The sequence below is a fragment of the Hemibagrus wyckioides genome, linkage group LG09, assembly GCF_019097595.1.
Source record: "Hemibagrus wyckioides isolate EC202008001 linkage group LG09, SWU_Hwy_1.0, whole genome shotgun sequence".
Taxonomy (NCBI): domain Eukaryota; kingdom Metazoa; phylum Chordata; class Actinopteri; order Siluriformes; family Bagridae; genus Hemibagrus; species Hemibagrus wyckioides.
This window is the reverse complement of record NC_080718.1, coordinates 20,857,059-20,876,137: the sequence shown is the minus strand read 5'-3', so window position 1 is coordinate 20,876,137 and position 19,079 is coordinate 20,857,059. Positions and strand designations below refer to the sequence as shown.

Below are 19,079 nucleotides of genomic sequence, written 5' to 3'. Positions count from 1 at the left end.
TGGCTTAGTTTAACATTATACCATGTGTACGATTATACGATGACGCTTACGTCATCAGTCAGCGCGACTGGATTGAAAAGGTTAACTCTGGAAGGATAACATGTTTTGCCACTACTGTGATTATAGCTGGTCCATGTTGACTGGTTCACACAAATTCAGTGGTGATATCTGCTCATCAGTGACTCTACCTATTGCAGAGGCCCAGGAAACCCCCAACCCAACATCCTGATCAACGTCTACAAATATGTGAAGACCATAGAGAGCATTCTGACTGGGTGCATGACAGTCTGGTTTACGAGGAGCTCCATCCGTGACCGCAAAACCCTCCAGAGAGTCATCATGAGAGCCAAACTCATGATTGGCAACAGACTTTCAGCAGCCTTACAGAACATCTTCTACACATGATGTCGGAGCAAGGCTTTACAACAAATCACAATCACCCAGTGCATGGACTCCAGAATCAAGAACCAGCAAGTTAAAGACAGTTTTAACCTGCAGGCCATCTGGACCTAAAATGTACCATTCACCATCTACCCATTTTTTTTACTCATGCCACCACTGCTATCTATGTCCATACTCTAACACATATTGGTCACCATACTGATAGCTCACAGACACTCCTGGACAATTTCTTCACATGTTTCTGTCACTTTTGGGGATTTAGCAATATTTCTAAGGGCACTTTTATGACTTTACCACAACTAGGGGCTCATCAATACTACTGCCAAAGACTTGATAATGTTTATTACATACTACATCATAATGCCATCACACCTAATTTATAATTAAATTATTCAAATACTACTCTGTACTGCTGCTTCATCTGTTTATTATACTCTCCTATGTCTATAAATGACTGCACAGACACTGCACATGCTGAGGTCTGACACTTTGTCATCAGCTGTCTTTGATTGCAGTGGCACAGTTGAGCATATCCTATTCTAGGTCTACGATCTTGGACCAAAGACTTCTTTTATAATGTGTGATGTGACAACAAATTCAGGCCAAAGGTCAAACATTATAAAGCTGAAAATCATAGAATATACTAGGAGTCACTCATGTAGAAATCCAGACAACTCTAAACAGTTCACAATCTTTCTTTAACCAAAACTTTATCTGCATAGTCTGTTGACATCAATTAACCCTGGTGGATTAGTGGTGAATTAAATTAGGTTTGAAAGTACTAAGCTGTATAAATAGTTAAAAGCTGTATAAATGGCAGTAGTTGCAGCAATATAAAATATAAGCTTTAATATTCTCTACTTTTAAAGGAGATTTAAAAGTTTGACTAAATGACTAAATTGATGTTTTTGTTATTCAAAATCTTTAAGTAGAATGTATAATACTGACATACCAATAAAATCTAATGCTTTCTGATCTTCTATTATGTAATTGTTGTTAGAGATGAAGAAAATATTTATTAGTCCCGAAGATTCCAAAGAAGATGGTAATCTGACTGACTGAGGATGTGACCCTTGCAATCAAACCGACAATCGCAACTGTATATATGATGGTGTCAGGATTTTGGGTGAGGAATTCTGACTGTTAAACTGTAAGATCTTTAGATTGTTCATTGAATGTTGCTCAATGAGGAGGTAAGTCTGACTATCATTTTCAAAATTGTCTATAGTCTAATTCAGCTGTGAACTTTAATGCAAGTGATAGCTATGTTCAAATTACATGGACAGTGACACCCAAATGTCGACTACAAAAATTAAAATTTCAGATTTGAGGTAGATTTGAGGTATTTGAGCTGTAGTCTACAGCTAGAAACTTGATATACAACTTGAATATATACTTGTACAACTGGTAGGTGGTTACAAATTTAATTACATATTTCTAGAAATTTGACAATGAGAAATAAATCTAATATTACTGCTTCATGAAAAAAAGTCTAAAATATCCAGATTCATATCCAACACATGGCCTGAATTTCACAAGTGCTACAATAGATAATAAAAACTGTCAGGGACGAGTTTCCCAAAAGCATTGCAGAACAAAGTTCAGTGTTTCATGAGCATCACAATGACCACTCTCTCTCCCAGTTAAGGAGACATTAACCTTGTTATGCTTATGGGAAATTCAGCCCTGATTATAATTATAGTGCTTTTTTCTTCGTAATACTCAGCTGCACATTGGCGTATTGCTGCTGGCTCCTATCCTACACCCACAGATCCTGGCACAGAAATGGCAATAATGCCATGGCTGAACAAAGTAGCTTTGCAACTGGCCTTCTGTTGATTTCAAGTCCTAATCCTGAACATCAGCTGACATTTAGAGGAAGTCTTCTTTGCGATGAATTATGTATTACTGTAGTGGATTAACTCACAACTATGGTGTCTATTGTTACTGCTCATAAAATGTAGAACTTAGCGTTATTGTTTCTTTCACAGCAGAGGTCTGTATACATTAATAACAAATATGTGTCTCATACAAACAGGAAGGTAAAGCAGAATTAGATTTAAGCAAAATCTGAATGGTGTTTTTTAGCCTGAGTTTCAGGAATACTGGAAGCTAGCCCCCTTTCTGTGTGTGGTGAGAGAGGAAAAATTAAATCTGCTGCCAAGATCTACAAAGCACAATTATTTACAAGTTCAGATAAACATGGTGCAAAGTACAATTTAGCAATATATTACAACAACAAAGAATCCCAATATTGTGCAACACATAACTGAGTAATATCATAATTAAGGAATAAAATAATCTTCATTGAGTCTTTTATTCAGAGCTAAATGATAAAGCCACTGCACAATAAATACAATTCAAGGATATAAATAGACTGAACAGATCAAATAACGTAAAAAGTAACAGTCACATACTAAGGCACAAAATACAGAGCATGCGAGTGCATTAGAATCACAGTCGGTAGCTTGTTCCACCATCATGAAAAGTATTTGGATGGAGGCTTCAAGTAACAGCAACTCCAGACTCCATTCATTTGCAGACAGTAGCAGACAGGATGGGGCATAGGGTCGAGTTGTAGGTGCTATTCCAGTGACTTCCCTGCAGACAAGCATGAATGTTTTGTATGTTTGTGTGCTGCATGAAATAAGATCATGGGATATTTTAGGAGTCTGCTAGCCAGCTGTGTTCATGTGAGGTTGTGGCATCTGACACGTTTCTCCTCTCTGCGAGTAGCCATCTTATCTGGTGAATGCGGTTAAGCTTCTTGGCTGGGAAACAATATAAGGCACCTTATTAAAGCATAGTTTGCTATTGCAGACCGTGTTTCAGCTAAATGGCTTGAACAGTTATTGTAGAACTGTAATGGGAAGGAGAACTTTAGGCCAAAAGTTAGGGCAGAAATTGGTTAGAGTTCTCAGAGGCTTCTGCTTTATGCTAGACAAAAACTACAGTGTAAACAATTGTATTGCATACTGTATAGCACAATCCCAAACTCAAATATATTATGTTTATTATTGATTTCTTCTAGTTATTGGTCTGCTGACTGGACATCATTAACCCAAATCATACAGGGTTATAAATAATAGAGTTGGACCTAATGTGCTCTGTTGGCAGACATTTTTGCAATTAAAAGATACAAGATTTTGATAAAAAGCCAGTGCATATTTAATTAATAGCCTAATATTTGTATACATTTTCATTAAATAATTGCATTAATAAGATTTATTTTATTTGCTGCAAAATGGCTGAACACTCTAGATAGTCCTAGTCATTACAGGAGGTATGAGGAAGTTAGACGTTTTATAAATCCATATTCTTAGTACAGAGCATATTTAACAAAGGAAACTAGATAAAAGACAAAAGCTTCCACTGGTATTACACTGCTTGGAGAAAAGTCTGTTAAGTTAATTCATTGCTTTTTATGAGGACTTTTTATTTAAATCAAACATTGATTCAGATTATTAATTCTATTAAACATTTTTTTACAGGAAAAATCCCCAGAGAAGTGAACCTCCCCCACTAACAGTCATGACTTTCAAGTGCTGTTTGGTTTTTAGTACTGCCACATCATAAACTCTTGAGCAATAATAATTCTGTAAAACTTAACCTACTTAACAGTTCAACATCTTAACCTCTCTCTCTCTCTCTCTCTCTCTCTCTCTCTCTCTCTCTCTCTCTCTCTCTCTCTCTCTCTCTCTCAGGAAACTTAGTGATATGAAAAGATGTTTTTTTGTTAAATCATCAAAGTCTAAAATTATACCCAGAAAAGTTATCCAACCACTTAATGACTGAGTTATTTCCTACTCAGTGCCAATATGACTACAGCATCCATATATTATTTCACTCACTAGTCTGTTTTTTTCTCTTTGGGAGTTGGAACAGTGCTGCGGTAGACAGCCAGGCCATTTCTGCCCAATGAATTCAGCTACAATTGAAGGTATTTCAAAATAAACTCAGCTCAGGCTCTCGATTTGGCATAATTACCACCTGACAGTCCAGAAGAATGATGCTGAAGGAAGACTTTTACAAGGCTTCATTTTTTCATGGAACTTGTAGGAAATAATGATTACACAGCTGAAGTCATGTCATTTCCCATGTAGCCTGATGAAATCGGTGTCTTTTCCTTCTGTGGTCAGCATGATTATACACTGCATCATTGCTTATGCTATCGGTTCCTGTCTGGAATCGGCTGCTGACTAAACTGTGCATGTGGAATGATTCACAGCTCCATTTGTGCAGTTTGTCTGGACTAAATAATTAGTTGAGAAAGCAGAATCACTTCTTGATTTAAGTAACAGGCTAAAGTAGATATTGGATAACTGACATATTCACAGTTGTGAAAAATGTACCATGGTGTAGTCTTTATGCATCACCTCAGAATAAACTTGCACATAATTTTGCAGAGACAGAGGTTTTTCTTACTGGACATCTGCGAGTTCCTGCATGTGTCAATGTGACAATAATTGTGGTGAAGAGACTTTCTTATTGCTGCATGATTCCCACAGGTTGCTGCCATGTGGCTTTGGGTTTTCATTCTTAATGAGGGATCCTGCACAAGCGTTGCTTGAATGTAATTGGAAGCAGCTGGCTGTTGATCTGATGTCTGCATCTAACTCATGCCACACTAAAGCTTTGTCAGCTCAGTGAAGTTTGAGCCAAAATGCTTTTTAAGCATTCTGATGTCGGGTGGTGTGTTAAATGGTATCCTGGAACACATTTTAAAATGCATGCTATAGCAAAAATAGTAAACATTTGGCCTATAGAGTAAATACACCTACTTATATTCACATTTTGAAAGCAATATGGTAATGACTAAAATAGATCAGAAGAAAATCTGTGAATGCAAATTAAGATTTACTTTAAATAAGTGCTTTAATTTAAAGAAGTACTTTAAATGTGGTTAGTTTCCAGCACAGAAAATAAACCACACATGGAACTTGCTTTGTATTTGAAAATAGAATTATCTGACAATTTTAATGCAAAATCAGCATAGATAAAAGTGGTTTTGTTCAAATCTAGAACATGCAAATATATGATAAATTTGTATACTTCAAATATAGCCATATGCCACGTGTCTAAGTTTTTCCCTCTCACTTTGTCTGTGTTAGAACATGACTTTGTAACCCTCATGCGCATGTGTTTGAACATTTTATTTGTCACATCACACCTTTACGTTTGATGTCTATAGCAGGCTGTGGCTGGGCCGTAAATGTAATCCCATCCATACAGTGATTTAATCAGTGTGAAGTACAGTGATACGCTGGATTGCAAAACACAACCTGGATGTCAGTCTGAGTTTGCAAAATCCACAGTAAACTAAACATGCTGATTTGTGTATAAACCACAACAAATGCAAGATATAAAAATAAAGAACGCACAATTGCAGCATTTTTGCAGGTAGCTCATTAATTGTTAATCACCAACATCAGACACAAATCAGCCCACTGGCATCTGGCACAGACAACCTTGCCATGGTTAAAGACACAGAGATTACACATTTGCCCCCTTTCTAAAGTTTAATGTGAATATCAACTGAAGCTCTTGACCTGTATCTGTATCATTGGCTGACTGGATCTTTTTTTTTTTTTTTATTATTTACAACTGTTCATAACAGCAATGGTGCCAAACAGGAAGTGAGCCTGTATTTCAGCAATGGATTCTTGTATCAACACCAAGGTAGGGCAATTTAAGACCAAGCCCAAAAGGTCAACAAAAAGTCCTTGCATTATAATTAAAAGATTAACTAAAATGCTCATGTAAACTTCTCCTTTACAAAATGACATCAGTCAAGATTAAAGCCCAAGAAGTTTGATCTGGGCTAGGAAAGTGCAGCAGAGGATATACTTTCTCCATAAACTAAAGAAGCAAAACCTGCTCAAGGAACTGTTGTGCCAGTTCTACACGGCTAGCACTGAAACCCTACTGGGTTCATCAGTCGCTGTCAGGTTCGGCTCTGCCACCCGATTGGAGAAACGCTGACTTCAAAGACTGGTTAGGTCAGCAAAGTGGGTCATCGGGACAACCTTCCCTTCCTTCAAGACCTGTACATGTCGCATATCAGTAAATGAGCTAGTAAGGGATTATTCGCATCCTGCATACAGTCTATTCAGAATCCTTCCCTCTAGCAGTCGATACAGACTGATTCAAACAAGTGCCAGGCTTCAAAAGACTTACAAAGACTCTAAACAGCCTCCCATAAGACTACAGACTACAGTACAGACTACAGTACCTCTATTCCTCTACTTTCTCTACATTGTGCAATATTTTACTAACTGTACAATCACAACACTGTAATGTCACTTTTGTCACAGGCCAATGTGTACTGTTTTAGATGCCTGGTCATCTAGTTGTCTTGTGTAGGCATGCTTGTATTAGTCTACATCGTTTTTATTTCAGCATTGATATGCCGTGTCTGTATGATAAATGTGCACTGTTTGGTTTGCTCTAAAGGAAACAAAATACTTGAAGGCATACCTGACCAATAACGATGATTCTAATTCTGATCATAGAACCATACATAAAAGATCATGTCATAACCTTCACATTTCACGTTTCACACTTCACGTTGAGGTCAGGGCTCTGTGCGGGCCAGTGGAGTTAATTTTGGACATATAATCTAGTTTTTGACCCACATATTTTAAATGCTATTTGGTTCAAATAGACCAAATCCAATCCTACAAATGCAAATAACCTGCATGTTGGCTCCTATTCATCAATCTGCATTTCCTCTTTCATTAATCTGCAGCTGTCATGAACTGCAATTTGAACACTACTGAGGAATCAGATTTAGCTGCATGAATGCAAGCTCCCACTAACTGCTTATGTATTATTATTAACCGGAGTACAGGATCAAACATACAGGACACTGGAGCTACGAGAGAGCAACTCTACCTATTCTGCCATCATGTCTCATGTCACAATGACATTCATATTTACAGATATTTTTATCTTGTACATACACATCCACAAGGTGGTAACCACAATGTAAATTAGTTATATGAGGACATCTTCTGGAACACTAAGTCATTACAAGATACTGATTTCAAGTTAGTTGATGTCATGCTGAACTACAAGTTACAGTTTAATAATTTAACAGTTTAATAATGATCATTCCAAAGACTGCACAAATAACATTTCTTTGAATTATATGTATCATTTATTATGAAATAGAATCATACATTTCACAGATTTTTGATCGAGATATAATTTGAGAAATTCCCTGCTACCTGCTATATTTATCTACCTATCCATGATTAGGTCTTTGATTCTCTCTCTGGGTGTGTTATCACTTAAAAATGTAAGTGTTTGAAGATTATAAATAGTAATGTACCTGAAAACCACAAATCCTTAAGTTTAATGTGTCCACTTTATCCATCTACATTTGCCACCCACGTTTACTGATTAGAGCCAGTCTGATCCATGAAACTTATAACAAGAGACATACTTCAGGCTGGAACTGAGTAGAGTGATGAGAAGACCAATTGCAAATTACATTTCTTTGAGAGAGCCTCTCTGATTAGAGTCTTTCTCTTATATGATTCGAAACCCAAAGGACTCTCTCTTGAGTTTGAATAAACCTGAAGAATCCCTCAACTTATTTGTTTAACATTATTTTTTAATTTAGATCCAGTTTCAATTAAGCTACTATGGGTATGAATTAAAATAATGTTGTAAGAGCTTGACATAAACTTTCTTTGTTTCTGACTGATTAAAGCATTTATTCGATAACGAGCTTGTTAAAAAGAACATTCTGTGAAACTTTACTTTAGTTTCACTTTAACTATATGCCCATACCAAAGAGGAACAATAGAACAGAAAAGTTAAATGAGTGGCCAGAGATATAAACATAGTTTCTCCTGTGCAGTGGAGACTGCTGAATAGAGGGTTGATTTTAAATGTGGCCTTAGGTCTGCAATTATTAACTGACACAGAAGTAGGTGGGGCAGCTTGTATTATAACATTATATAGTGACTGTAAAAATACATCGGTTAGAAAGACTATTCTGTAATACGCATTTAGACATGGACAACACAGCTAAGAAAGTTCAGCTAAAGTCAGAGGTAGGACTAATAGGAGGAATGTTCCTCATCGCAGGGGTCATGATCGGCTCTGGGATCTTCATGTCCCCACAGACTGTACTGCGGAACATCGGGAGTCCTGGGGCTAGCTTGGTGATCTGGGCTGCCGGTGGCGTGTTGTCAGTGCTGGGATCATTGAGCTACGCTGAGCTGGGAACAGTGATCCGTCTGGAGGCAAATACATCTACATACTACGCACGTCTGGCAACCTGATGGCCTTCATTTTTGCTTTTATCTCTGTGCTGATTGTGCAGCCAAGCACCATGTGTGGACAGGCTCTCAGCTTTGCGCACAATGCTGTTGCTCCCTTCTATTATAACTGTGTGCCTCCAACCCTGGTAGTGAAGTCTGTAGCTGCATGTGGCCTTGTGTTCTTGGCCACAGTGAACTGCCTGAATGTGCGCTCTTCCATGGCTGTCACCACCATCCTCATGGCAACTAAATTCCTTGCACTGCTAGTTATTTCCATTGGTGGTGTGGTATTGCTAATTCAAGGAAACACTGGTAATCTTCAGAATTCATTCGAGGGGACCAACAAAAACATCAGTGTCATAGGAATGGCTTTCTATCAGTGTCTCTGGGCCTATGATGGCTGGAGTGTTCTGAATACAGTGAGAGAAGAGCTTGAGCATCCTGAGGTAACTATCACGTTATATAGTCAAGTGACTGGAATTGTTTTTTTCTATTTGTCCACTTAGAGTACAAGTGTCAAACCCAAGGCCTATGTGAACTGGCAAAAATCATATAGAAAATTTTATATTTGGTAGTGTTACACATTACATAAAAGACTGGGTTAAAAATGTCAGATGCAAATTAGATATGCAGCTAAAATGAATTAACAGGAAAGAATTAGACAGGAATTAATTGGGGGTGGGGGTGTACAGAAATTCCTGCTTTATTTTTAATTGCTAAACAGATAGCTAGATTCATCCCAATGGGAAATTTAAACATTCAATAACTGATAATTATGTTTAAGCTCAGTTGTTTAAGTGTAAACCTTAGTTGATATAATCGTTACAATTAAATGGTTACTTAAATTATTAATTTTTGAGATTGTACTAATGCTGTGTAGCAGATATCAGTAGTGATGGCTTGGCTTGTTAAAATGATTCAAATATGAAAAGTGAAGAACTCTTTAATACATTGTTTATAACAGGATTTTTTTTTTTAATCTATGAACATCTCCATATACAGAATCTAAAACAGGTACACTTTAAATTTAGTTGAATTTGTATGAAATATATTTTTTTTTATCATATTAACCACACTTTTGTCATAATTAATTAAATTATTTATCCTGATATTTACATTAAGGAGGTTTGGACTGAACCCTTTCAGCTGACCAGATTTATAATAATCTAAGAATGCAAGTCTACTGAGAGATGCAGCTTTGACAAATTCCACCATGACTCACGTTGGGCCATATTTAGAGTTGTGTTAAGTGTGGGACAAGTGGGACAATATGGTGGTGCGACAAGTAAGTTGCTGACTTATTGAAAACCTAAATTGTCCCTGATTCAATATTGAGTTTAGAAGACAATTTGTGTGAATTTCAAATGTTTTCCCTGTGTCTGCATCGTTTTCCTTCCACCTCATGTTGGTGGTAGATTGGCTTCTCTAAATTTCCTAGGTGTGACAAAACTCAAATTCAAATATAAACCTTTCATAAGGTGAATGCAAGTAGCCTTCATGCTGACATCAAAACACTATGTTATCTGAATGTCTTGCTGCTCTCTGCTCTCACCAATAGCAGGCCAATCATTACATGTCCACTATTCAGTCTTACACTGTGACACGTAGACTAACAGTGAACGTGGTTGAGACCTCCCTAAAATCAAAGCAGAACAGATAGTTCAGCAGCATGCAGTTGGATACACTAAGGCAAATATTTTCCTGCTTGCCAATGAGGTTCTACAAGGCTGCTACCTGTAGCATCAGTATCTTCCCTTAGACTTGCTAGAGCTCCAGAAAATTCACTGATATGTCATCAGCCTTCAAATGTACCCCAAGTTCCACAGACTAAAATGTGTCCTTGTCCCAGTTGACAGAATGCAATCATTAGCCTGCTGGCAGTGAAAGACATTTCTTGCAGAATGAGTCCCAGTGGGGTTATGCCCCGTCAGAGAGGGATAATCACCATGGATTCTTCACCCACAGGCTGGGGAGGTTGTCAGTTTGGCATCTGGTTTAAGGTGCATCAATCAACTGAGAGCAGTCCATCTGGCCCTTCATGATGGTTCTCAAATTTTGTCATGTTTCTGTCTGCAGAGAAAACTTTGTGACAGTTATATCAGGAATCAGAATGGTATGAGGATGAGCGACTGTTTTCACCATGCTGAGCACCTCTCTGAGTGCAATTCAACTTCCAGGACTGTGCAGTGGTGCAGCAGATGCACTGTCAAGATGGCACATACATCCACGGGAGTGATGTGTACACCTTGATGGTAGCCCAGATTTGGGAAAGGTTTGTCCAGGTACTCTTTACCTATGCCAAAGTTACCCATTGCCAATTGTCCTAACCATCTGATGCCTTTCCTCATCTCTAACTGATTCTTTCCACTATGTGCAGGATTAAGCATCTAGGCCAAAGAGCTGTATTTGTGGCCTCGAGATGGTCAGCAAGATCTTTGCTTGCCCTGCTGTGTTTACTGATTGACAAACCCTACTGGCAGCTTACTCCCTGAGTGGATCTGCTGTTCCAAATGGATTGTGAAATTAGGTTTGACCATGTCCCCACTGCCACAATTCAAGACACTTATTTGTCTGTTGTTATGACAAATAGCTTTACATTGATACACTTCTAATTGTCAGCTCATTGTGACTGAAAGGTGAAAGTCAGCCTTAAGTCTGGATTGCTCAGAATGTCATGCTTTTAAGACTTAAAGCTGTCATCACATACAATACCATGCTGGTTTTGAACCTCTGAATTGGTAAACTTGGTATATGATCTTCTGATCATATATCTTCCAGATATCTTCTGGACAGATTTTTCATTACAAATGACACTGGCATCAAATCCTTTTTTAGAAATTCCCAACAAATATTACAGTTAAGAGATTTTTACAGATTGTAATTACAGATCGGATTTTCTTCTTTTTAGCCATGTCATAGTAATACCTTATTTGGTCATCAAGATATAATTATATGCTACATCCATTGCTGGTCCCAAGTCTTATTAGAAATATTGTTGCTTTTCCAAAGACAGCAAATCCTGGTGGCCAAGGTGCTTGCCTACAGGAGATTCCTGAGAAGAACAACACATACACACACACTGAGCACTTTATTAGTCAGCCAATTATGTGGCAGCAGTGCAATGCATAAACCAAGTGCAGATACAGATCAAGAGCTGTTCATCAAACTTCAGAAAGGGGAAAAATGTGATTTCAGTTATTTTGGCCATGGTTGATTGTGCCAATGGGGCTGGATTCAGTATTTCAGAAAGATCTCCTGGGATTTTTATGCAAGCTATTTCTAAAGTTTCATGTACAATAGTGCCAAAAATATGGAAAAATATCCCTGGCAGTGGTGGCTTAATGGATAAAGGCTCTAGGATTACTGATTAGATGTTTGGGCCCCTGTTCAAGCCCCAGCACCACTAAGCTGTCACCGTTGGGCCCTTGAGCAAAGTCCTTAGCATTTTCTGCTCCAGGGGCACTGTATCATGTGCTCTGGATTATGCAAAGAAAGACGTTCACTGTAAAGTATTTGTGACAAATAGAAAGTTCTAATAATACGCAATGAGTGTCAAACTTTTAGTCAGATCGGCAAATGGGCAGATGAAGCCAGTGAAAAGATTTTCCAGTCAATAATTCCCCACTTATGATGTATATGTGCCCATTATTGTCAGGAACAGCTGGACAGTTCCCTGCCAGGCCCAGAGAGGGCGCTGGCAGGTGAACCTTGGAAGCCTGCTTCTTTGTGTGTCCTTTGTTACGCCCTTCCTATTGTTCCTATCCTGATTGTGTCACCTGTATCCCATTAGCCCTAATGTCTACCCCTATAAATAGGGATCCTTGTGTTTGTGTCCTTGTCCATGATTGTTATCTGTACCGTGGTTTCTGTTGGGGTTTTGTTTGCTAGGTTCCATGTCCAAGCTAAGGTCTAGGTTTTGTTTTCGTTTTGTTTAGTTTAGTTTAGTTAACCATGCCATGTCTAGTGTTACGTTTGTTTCCCTATGTCGCGTCTTAAATGTAATAAAAGCAGTGCTTCGCTGAATCCTGCGCATGGGTCTCATTACACCGTGTGTTGGAATGCGCACACACACCACGGGCGTCTGGGGTCGAGCCCCGCATAGGGCGGGGGTCCCAGACGTTACAGAATCATGGACCATTTCTGAGACCCAGCGGGATTCCCAGCTAGTTCCTGTCTTCGGTAAGGATTTGCAGTCTGCTGGCTAGAGCCCTGGACAACCGGTGGATGGCATCCGGCGGATAATTTTCCCCGTTTCCCCAGGGAGGTGTCCCCATCTTCGTTATGGTCAAGGACGTCGCTCCCTCAGGGAATTTACAGGGAGGACGTTACTCGACTTCAGGCCATGGGGGGCACCCCCTTTTTATCGGTCCCACTGGAGGCGGGCTTCCACCACCTTGTCAGCCGGGGACGCCGCTCCGCGATGGAGTTTCCGTGGAGGACGTCGCTCGGCACCACGGGTGGAAGACGCTTCCCTCCCGTTTCTTTCCAGGGCCGGATGTCAACTTACCCCTGGGACCTGGGGCATCGCCTTAGACTGCATTTATGAATTACATCAGGCCTTGCATCTCCCCTCTATGAACTACATCTTCCGCCTACTCTTGAGGCGTCCCCTAGGCGGAGGTTGGGCGCTTCGGGAGCTGCGCCGTAGAGGAGGGGGTTATGTCAGGAACAGCTGGACAGTTGGAACCTTGGAAGCCTGCTTCTTTGTGTGTCTTTTGTTACGCCCTTCCTATTGTTCCTATCCTGATTGTCACCTGTATCCCATTAGCACTAATGTCTACCCCTATAAATAGGGATCCTTGTGTTTGTGTCCTTGTCCATGATTGTTATCTGTACCGTGGTTTCTGTTGGGGTTTTGTTTGCTAGGTTCCATGTCCAAGCTAAGGTCTAGGTTTTGTTTTCGTTTTGTTTAGTTTAGTTAACCACGCCATGTCTAGTGTTACGTTTGTTTCCCTATGTCGCATCTTAAATGTAATAAAAGCAGTGCTTCGCTGAATCCTGCGCATGGGTCTCATTACACCGTGTGTTGGCATGCGCACACACACCACGGGTGTCTGGGGTCGAGACATGTCTGGGACCCCCTATGCGGGGGTCCCAGACATTACAATTATAGCCTCAGACTTTTTTTTTTGGCTAATAGGAGTGGAACCTGATGTGATCTTCTGCTGTTGTAGCCTAGCTACCTCATGGTTTACCACATTATGCATTCTGAAATGCTTAACTGCTCACCACAGTCGTAAAGAGTGTTTGTTTGAGTTACCATAGCCTTTCTGTCAGTTTGAAACATTCTGACTAGTCTTCTCTGATGGCCCCTGTGCACAAAGAAATGTTTGCCAAGGGTGGTATAGAAGAACTCAAGAGAGAGCCCTGACCTAAACCACACAGAAACCACTTAGGATGAATTTAGACACTAACTGCATACAAGGCCATTGATGTTTCCACTATTTGTTCAGTCTTGATGCATCAAGTTTAGATGTTATTGTACAACATTTTGAATAATATAACATTTTAATAGTGTGATTAGTATGAGAGCCTTTTGTCATTAATTGGATTGGTACTTTAAAATCAAGCTTGTCCCAGGACCATTTGCCTTCATATTTCATTGTGGAAATGGTCTTATTGGGAACATATGTAAAACCCTTTCTCTATGTGTAAAAACCATGATTACTGCTAAATAGTTCTGTTTTGTTTACACTACCATCGGCAGAGGTGAGAATCCCTTAGTCTTTAGTTAAGCAGTTGAGTTCCCTACATCCACTTATAGTGAGGACCCTTGAAAGTGCCACCACCAAGTATGCACCTACGTACATAGGTTAGCACTGTGGCTTCTTACACCTGCGAACATTGCTCACTGTCCTGATTTTACTGCCCATCTGAATGATGATGGCAGTGGCTTTAGGAATTCCCCTACTTGCTTGATAAAACTGCAAGCATTTCACAAATAGGTCATCTGCCACAACTTGACCAAGGGTTACTGAAATTGTGGCTGAATTTTGTCCTTGTCTCTATAAGGGAACACAGGCTTCTGACAGGGAAAGGAATTTCTACCAGAAGAAGTCCCATTGAGGCTGCTTCTCACTAGACGGTGATAATCACAGATGCCTTTCTTACAGACTGGAGGTTGCCATATGGGTACTGGGAGCAGGTGGAATTGAGGACAGGCCATTTTGTCATGTTTTGCTATGTTTTTGTGCACTGATACAACATTGTGACAGTCAGTTATAAGAGTGATCCAGATTGTATGAAGGCAGGTGATTTGTTTCACCTTGTACAATTTCAATTCAACTGCCAGGGTTATGTGACAGTACAGTAGATTAACTGTTGCTGGTAGCTCATGTCTGAGAGAAGTTTGTCTAGACACATGCATACTTCCTTGTCTGTGTCAAGATATTATTCCTGGTTGTAGTTCTCTTTGGCAAAACTATTTAACCATATGGGATATGACAGCCCATGATTGTCCTTGCTACTTCATTACTTCACTACTATGTCTTTCAAAATTTAAAAAACAAGGTCAGAATGCTTTACATTTGGCATCAAGATGATCTGCAACACCTTTGTTTCCACTGACTGATTTAATGAGTGCTCAACACACTGGCAGCTTCCAGCTTGTAACATATTTACAAGTTTTGAAGTGTTTTTAGTATTGTCATTAATCATGTTAGGTTGCCAGTTATTTGTTACTTTTTTGTAAATGATGGGTTATTCAATAACAAATGTGTGTCCACCAGAAAAACCTTTATAACTCTTTAACTTTAAATACTGATCAAAGGGGAAAATATAACACAAAGTTAAATTAGTGGCCAGAGATAAACACATAGCTTCCCCTATGCAGTAGATCATACTGTGGGTTGAGTTTAAATGTGGCAGAAGGTAGAGTAGTGGGCACTACTACAACATCAAGCTGAAAGGCCATTCATTAGTAGAGTAGTAGCCATGGACAACACAGCTAAGAAACTTCAACTAAAGTCAGATGTGGGACTGATTGGAGGAGTGTCTCTCATTGCAGGGGTCATGATTGGCTCAGGGATCTTCATGTCCCCACAGACTGTACTGCTGAACATTGGGAGTCCTGGGGCTAGCTTAGTAAGTTGGGCTGGCTGTGGATTGTTGACAATGCTGGCATCACTGAGCTACACTGAGCTGGGAACAGTAATCCATGAATCTGGAGGTGAATACATGTACATACTACGTACTTCTGGCAACTTGATGGCATTTATCTGTGCCTTCATCTCTCTGCTTGTTGTGAGGCCAAGTAGTAATACTGGACTGGCTCTCAGCTTTGCCCAGAATGCTGTCGCACCCTTCTATGAAGACTGTGAAATCCCAGCTCTGGTAATAAAATCTGTAGCTGCTTGTGGCCTTGTGTTGTTGACCATAGTGAACTGCCTGAATGTGCGCTCTTCCATGGCTGTCACCACAATCCTCATGGTAGTTAAGTTCCTTGCACTGGCAGTTATTTCTATTAGTGGTGTCGTGTCGCTTATTCAAGGAAGCACTGAAAACCTTCAGAATGCATTTCAAGGGACCAGCTCCAGCACTGGTGTGATTGGAATGTCTTTCTATCAGTGTCTGTGGGCCTATGATGGTTGGAACACTCTGAATTCAGTCACTGAAGAGCTTAAGCATCCTGAGGTAACTATCACATTCTATATAGATAAATGCCTTATAAGGCATTTTGCTGACTTTATTTTTTTAAGGAAAAAGAAGGATTACCCCAAACTCTTCAGCTGTATGCAGATTTTTAATTATAGTTGAAAGAAGTGATTCCCATTGTATGTGGACAAGTTTAATTTATCCTATACTAACATCCAGAAGAGTTCTATAACATCTGGCTGTGTGCATATGCACATTTACTGAAATATCTGAACAAGATGACACAATGTTTGCAATAGATACTACTGTCATACACCAATCATTCTCTTTTTCCTTGATGCCTGGGCTCATATCTGAACATTTAAACACAATATTGTGCTGTCCACATCTCACATTGTATGTCTGTATTCCTTTCTGATATTCCAAGCATTATTTTAAACACTACAAATCAGCATAGCATCTGCTAGCCTTCAGTCAAATTTAATCCTTTGCATACTTTACTTCGTTTCATTTATCTTTTAGTATATTCAATTCTATCAGGCTCCAACAAATGTAACCCTCTCTCTGCCTTGTGGCCAACCTTGCCCATACTACATGACCATACCCACACTTTAGTTTCTTCTCACGCTGTTTTTCACCTTGGATATTTTCTGATTAACTGCACAATTCCCTGTCAAATCAGTAGCAAAGTACCTCTCGTATTTTTCTGCCAGACCTATTCTCTCAGTGTGAATACTCCTTTAGATAAATGTTTCATACTTGGTTGGTTCTGCTAATTTCTTGTTAATGCAGCTGGTGGCTAACATGCTGTTAAACATCATACATACCATGTACTTTTTATTGCTGAGTCTGCAGTTCTTAGCTGGAATTCTTGCTCATTTACAGCTTTTTGTTTGCATTTGCATTTAGTAACCTACTTATAAGTAACCTATGTCAGTATCAATGACAAAATCAGTGTGCAGTGAGCAGTCAGTATAATTGTGGCTCGATTTGATTTAAATTTAAATCAAATCATTTATCATTTAAATATATTGTTACAAATGTTTAGTCTAACCAGGTTGACCATGCAGACAATGTCTGAATTTCTTGGAAGACAATGATATACCCAATGCTGTGTTAAGGACACTGAATATTGTGACACATGCGCTTGCTGGCATTATTTAATCCTAGCTCAGAGCTGAATCTGACTCAGGTTCATCAGTCTAAGTGTGTGCCTGGTGTTTGTAAATGTCCATGCTCAGTAACAACCTCTAAGAAGGAAGCCCAGAAAACAGTCTTTGTCACCACATTGAACTCTACTGTTCTTGGTAGGCCCTGAGTAATTGAATAATGCCTGTTGATGTTTGTGTTGCTTTACTGGTGTTTTCACTGTGCTACACCCTGGTGTGTGTAGTACTGCATGCCACCATACTAATGACTGTATGGTGAAAACAAGAACTGGTATCTGGGCCAGAATATTTGGATTGTTTATATAAACTTTATGTTCAACCTCAAGTTTGGTTGGAATAATCCATTCAGCTAGAAATGTGCTGTTTGGCCCTTCAGAACATGCCTGCTGAAGGGTGTTTTTTTTTTTTCAGAATGGATTCTTCTCTCACAGTCTAGGGGCTGTCTGATGACAAAGGGATACTGGGGCCAGGTGAGCCCCTGGATTAAGGTGTGTCAACTGTGGAATTAAAATTCTACTGTACTCACTACTAAAATCTGACTCCAGCTCCACACTGACCCGACAGCTCAGTCTAAGTGAGACTCATAGTTAGTAAGGCCTCAAAACTAAATAAGCCAATCAAGCAGACTAGATGAATGCAGATAAGAGATTTTATTTTGTAATCAGCACTGACACAAGAATTGAGATGCTCAGGCATGAACGTCCCAACAACCTCTCTCCGGGGAACTCCAACTACAGCCTTTATATACATTTCCCTTATCTTCCCAATGCAACACGTCACTGGTTCTTTGCCTAGACAATCCCACCCATCTTTCTTTTTTTAGATCTTTTAGACTCTTTTTTTACACCATTATCTTTGAATTTACAACTTTTCAAATACCATTATAATTAAAACTTCCCTACATCATTATATTAAAAATTGGGCGTTTCCGCCCCCACCAGTGGGATTGTCTACGGCCTCACTCTTGCCAACACCTCATTCTTCTTCAGGAGACAGCATGGGTAAGTTCTCAGTCCTTCAGGGCCAACACCCTTCCTTTTATTACACTCTACACTTCACGGCTTTTCTGATTTATCCGCTGTCTTCTACGTATGTACTCTAGATATTTCGCCTGGTACCACCATTGCCATCCAGCACGCACTGCGTTTACTTCATGATGAGATCACTGCCGCTCCAGGTACCAGCGGAGCGAAGATTGACCATAATAATCTAGGGCGCATCTCTGCCATTGATTGGTCCAAGTTTGGAAAGCCTGGTACCGCAGAGAAGGCCTGCCAGACTGACATCATTGATACAACTATTTGTTCTTCAAAGCCCTTGCAGCCTGTGTGCAAGGCCCGTGACAGGCCAACATGCCGTGTTAAACCTTATATTGTTCTTAAGCTCAAACGACCTAACGAATAAACCTTACCTGAGAACTCACTCCTGCTGTCCCCCGATTATTTCACACTACATCAAACACACACCTCATACATATATCCTCATTTACAAAATTATCTCCCACACAACCAACTGGACTAGATTTCTTAGACTTCACAATGTTCTCCTTTGTTGAGACAACATTGTGTTGATCAACATACATCCAGGGAAATTTTGTCTACAATATTGTGTTAGCATTTACATTTCTGGCATTTGGCAGATG

At 39.6% G+C, this 19,079-nt stretch overlaps 1 protein-coding gene across 3 annotated transcripts; it reads left to right on the top strand.

The window, feature by feature from the left end:
• The first annotated feature begins 8,337 nt into the window (after window positions 1-8,337).
• LOC131359066 (b(0,+)-type amino acid transporter 1-like) lies at window positions 8,338-18,859 on the top strand. Of its 3 annotated transcripts, none has more exons than XM_058398623.1 (3): window positions 8,338-9,121; window positions 10,752-10,957; window positions 17,849-18,859. In XM_058398623.1, the coding sequence occupies exons 1-2, from the start codon at window positions 8,696-8,698 to the stop codon at window positions 10,923-10,925; spliced, it is 600 nt and encodes a 199-aa protein (XP_058254606.1). In that variant the 5' UTR covers window positions 8,338-8,695; the 3' UTR covers window positions 10,926-10,957; window positions 17,849-18,859. The 3 variants fall into 3 exon arrangements, with proteins under 3 accessions (XP_058254606.1, XP_058254605.1, XP_058254603.1); XM_058398622.1 differs by lacking the exons at window positions 8,338-9,121; window positions 10,752-10,957 and adding an exon at window positions 11,012-16,307 and having other exon boundaries at window positions 17,849-17,925; window positions 18,540-18,859; XM_058398620.1 differs by lacking the exons at window positions 8,338-9,121; window positions 10,752-10,957 and adding an exon at window positions 11,013-16,307.
• The last annotated feature ends 220 nt before the right edge of the window (window positions 18,860-19,079 follow it).